Here is a 2,353-nt window from a genome sequence, read left to right on the forward strand (position 1 = left end):
TTTTTAAAAAACTTTTCCCCATCAGTGTAACTGTTTTCCATTCATATGGAAATTTACATTTCTCCTTCATCACAACACAATGGTATTTATCAGGTAACCAGTCAACCCTTAGCCTACTAAAAGCATGAAGCAGGAACAAAGAAAAAAATCCCAAAGCTAGGTTTCATCAGAGGATGGTAGCTTCCCGGAAGACGGAAAAACAAAAGGGAAATAACTAACAACTGTGATTCAAGAGATGAGATTTTATTTTAAAAAAGAGAAGAGGATTTAAGTGTCAGAATACAGAGAAAGAGGGAAGTCAACAAAGAAAGTTGACACAGAAGAGATGACAAGAGACACACATGTGTTAACGAGAACAGCCAGAACACAGAAATGCTACTGTGAGCTTCTAAGACAAGGATATTGCCTCCTGCTGGGTGCTACCCATTTCAAATCATGGTGTTGTTGTTAAGTGTCATTGAACAAGTTCCAACTCCGAGCGACTTTGTATAGGGTTTCCTATAGAGTGGCTGTGAGTTTGAACTGCCGACCTTGTGGTTCAAACCGACCTGGCCGTCCAGGGCATTATCGCCAGGATTCCATTTGGAATCATAGCACCTAGCAATAAGCGACTCCACAGCACTTAACAACAACACTGCATTTCTAATCACGGTGACCCCGTGTGGTAGAGGACAGCTGCACTGCAGGGTTGCCTGGGCTGTAACAGATAATGCAAGCATAGCCTCAGCTCTTTCTCCCACAAAGAACAGTTCCAACTCATTAGCAGCCCTGTATAAGGTTTTCCAAGGATCAATTGGTGAGTCTGAATCACCGACCTTGTTCAAACCAATCTTGTGGTGTAGTGCTTTTTCCCACAGCACCACACAAGATTCCTGAGAGTTGAAATCATCACCCTTTTGGTTAGCAGCCTGGTTCTGAAATGTTTCCTTTCTAAACATGGAAGATTCACTTAGATTTCTTGGTTCTCCTACCATAGATAAGGCTTTACAATTGATTTGGCAAGCTGTCAGCAACTCAGACAACATACAGAGCACATTACCACATACACGTTCTGTTAAGGAAAACAGAAAACTCTGAAAATGGTGCCAGTTAAATCACATGATGAGCACACAATCTTGTCACTGAATCGTGAAGAATGGGCAAATGGCAAATGGGTTGGATGTTACCTATATATGTGGCACCATTAAAATAATAATAACTTAAAAAGAAAATTACCTTAATAGTAATGTAGTTTTTTAACGATTTGGACATTTTTTCTTCTTTGCCTTTAATGTGCAAATGTCCTAAAACAAAAGCAGAATCATTAATTAGGAATTGGAGAGAGTGGGAAAAGAAATTCTCCCATCCATGTTGTTGTTAAGTGTCATCCAGTTGGTTGCAGCTCTTCACGACCATATATAGGGTTTCTATGGAGCAGCTGGTGGGTTTGAAGAACCAACCTTGCAATTAGCAATTCAGTGCTTATCCTACAGCACCACATCAGGACTCCCTTATATCCACTGATGTTTTAAGTGCTGTCGAGTCAATTCCGACTCATAATCACCCTGTATAGGGTTTCTGAAGAGCAGCTGGTGGGTTTGAACTGCCAACTTTGTGGTTGGTAGTCCAGTGTTGATCCTACAGCGCCAAAACAGGAACCCTTCCATCCATAGAAGGTAAGAAACAATCCTCAAACCTGACTCCTGAGTCAGAGACTTGTGACTACAAGTCAATCTTTAAATATGGAGACTCATTCATGTTATCATAAAATACTTTAAAAACACTGTATTCTACAATATACAAAATCCTATGAGTACACTGACATCAAAGTTTGTTCTCCAAACCCTTCATCCACTTAGTCCGGTATCAAGTATGCCCAGCACCACACTATGGGGAGACAATGAGTCTGGGTAAATGACTTACTCAGAACTCAGACAAGAATATACTCATACAACTGTGACACTAAGAACATCACTTCGTTTTATCCCTGTTTTGTCATTTTAAAACACCTGAAAAAGTGACAAATCTTTCACTTTACAAGCAAAGCAATAGGTAATAAAAACTTGTTTACAGTTGTTCCAAATTGTAGAGATAAGCTTGCCAGTTTCCGGGTATGATTAATTAGATTTTTTATTACAGTTTGTTTTCACAGATTTATCAAAACCATGGTATTATTTCAACTCCTTTCTATATGAACGATAGGAAGAAAACCAAATCAATTTAAGGAGCTTGTAACTGAGGTTGGAATTCCTTCCACATGACACTTTGAAAAGATTTATTTCCAAGTGAAGTTGTTTCCTGTTCTAACAGACGATTCTTCATTTTCTGACAGTGTTTCAAAACCAGCAGTGGTCCAAAGCCTTTTTTTTTTTTT

The 2,353-nt window shown here is 39.1% G+C and overlaps 1 protein-coding gene across 1 annotated transcript in view; it reads right to left on the minus strand.

Moving 5' to 3' along the window:
- CARS2 (cysteinyl-tRNA synthetase 2, mitochondrial (putative)) overlaps positions 1-2,353 on the minus strand; it is a 165,674-nt gene that overhangs the window by 72,812 nt on the left and 90,509 nt on the right. Inside the window, exon 9 of the mRNA XM_006851542.1 lies at positions 1,216-1,283. Coding sequence (XP_006851605.1) covers positions 1,216-1,283 — 68 coding nt within the window. The remainder of the gene's footprint in view (positions 1-1,215; positions 1,284-2,353) is intronic.

This window comes from Chrysochloris asiatica, unplaced genomic scaffold (genome assembly GCF_000296735.1).
Source record: "Chrysochloris asiatica unplaced genomic scaffold, ChrAsi1.0 scaffold00029, whole genome shotgun sequence".
Taxonomy (NCBI): domain Eukaryota; kingdom Metazoa; phylum Chordata; class Mammalia; order Afrosoricida; family Chrysochloridae; genus Chrysochloris; species Chrysochloris asiatica.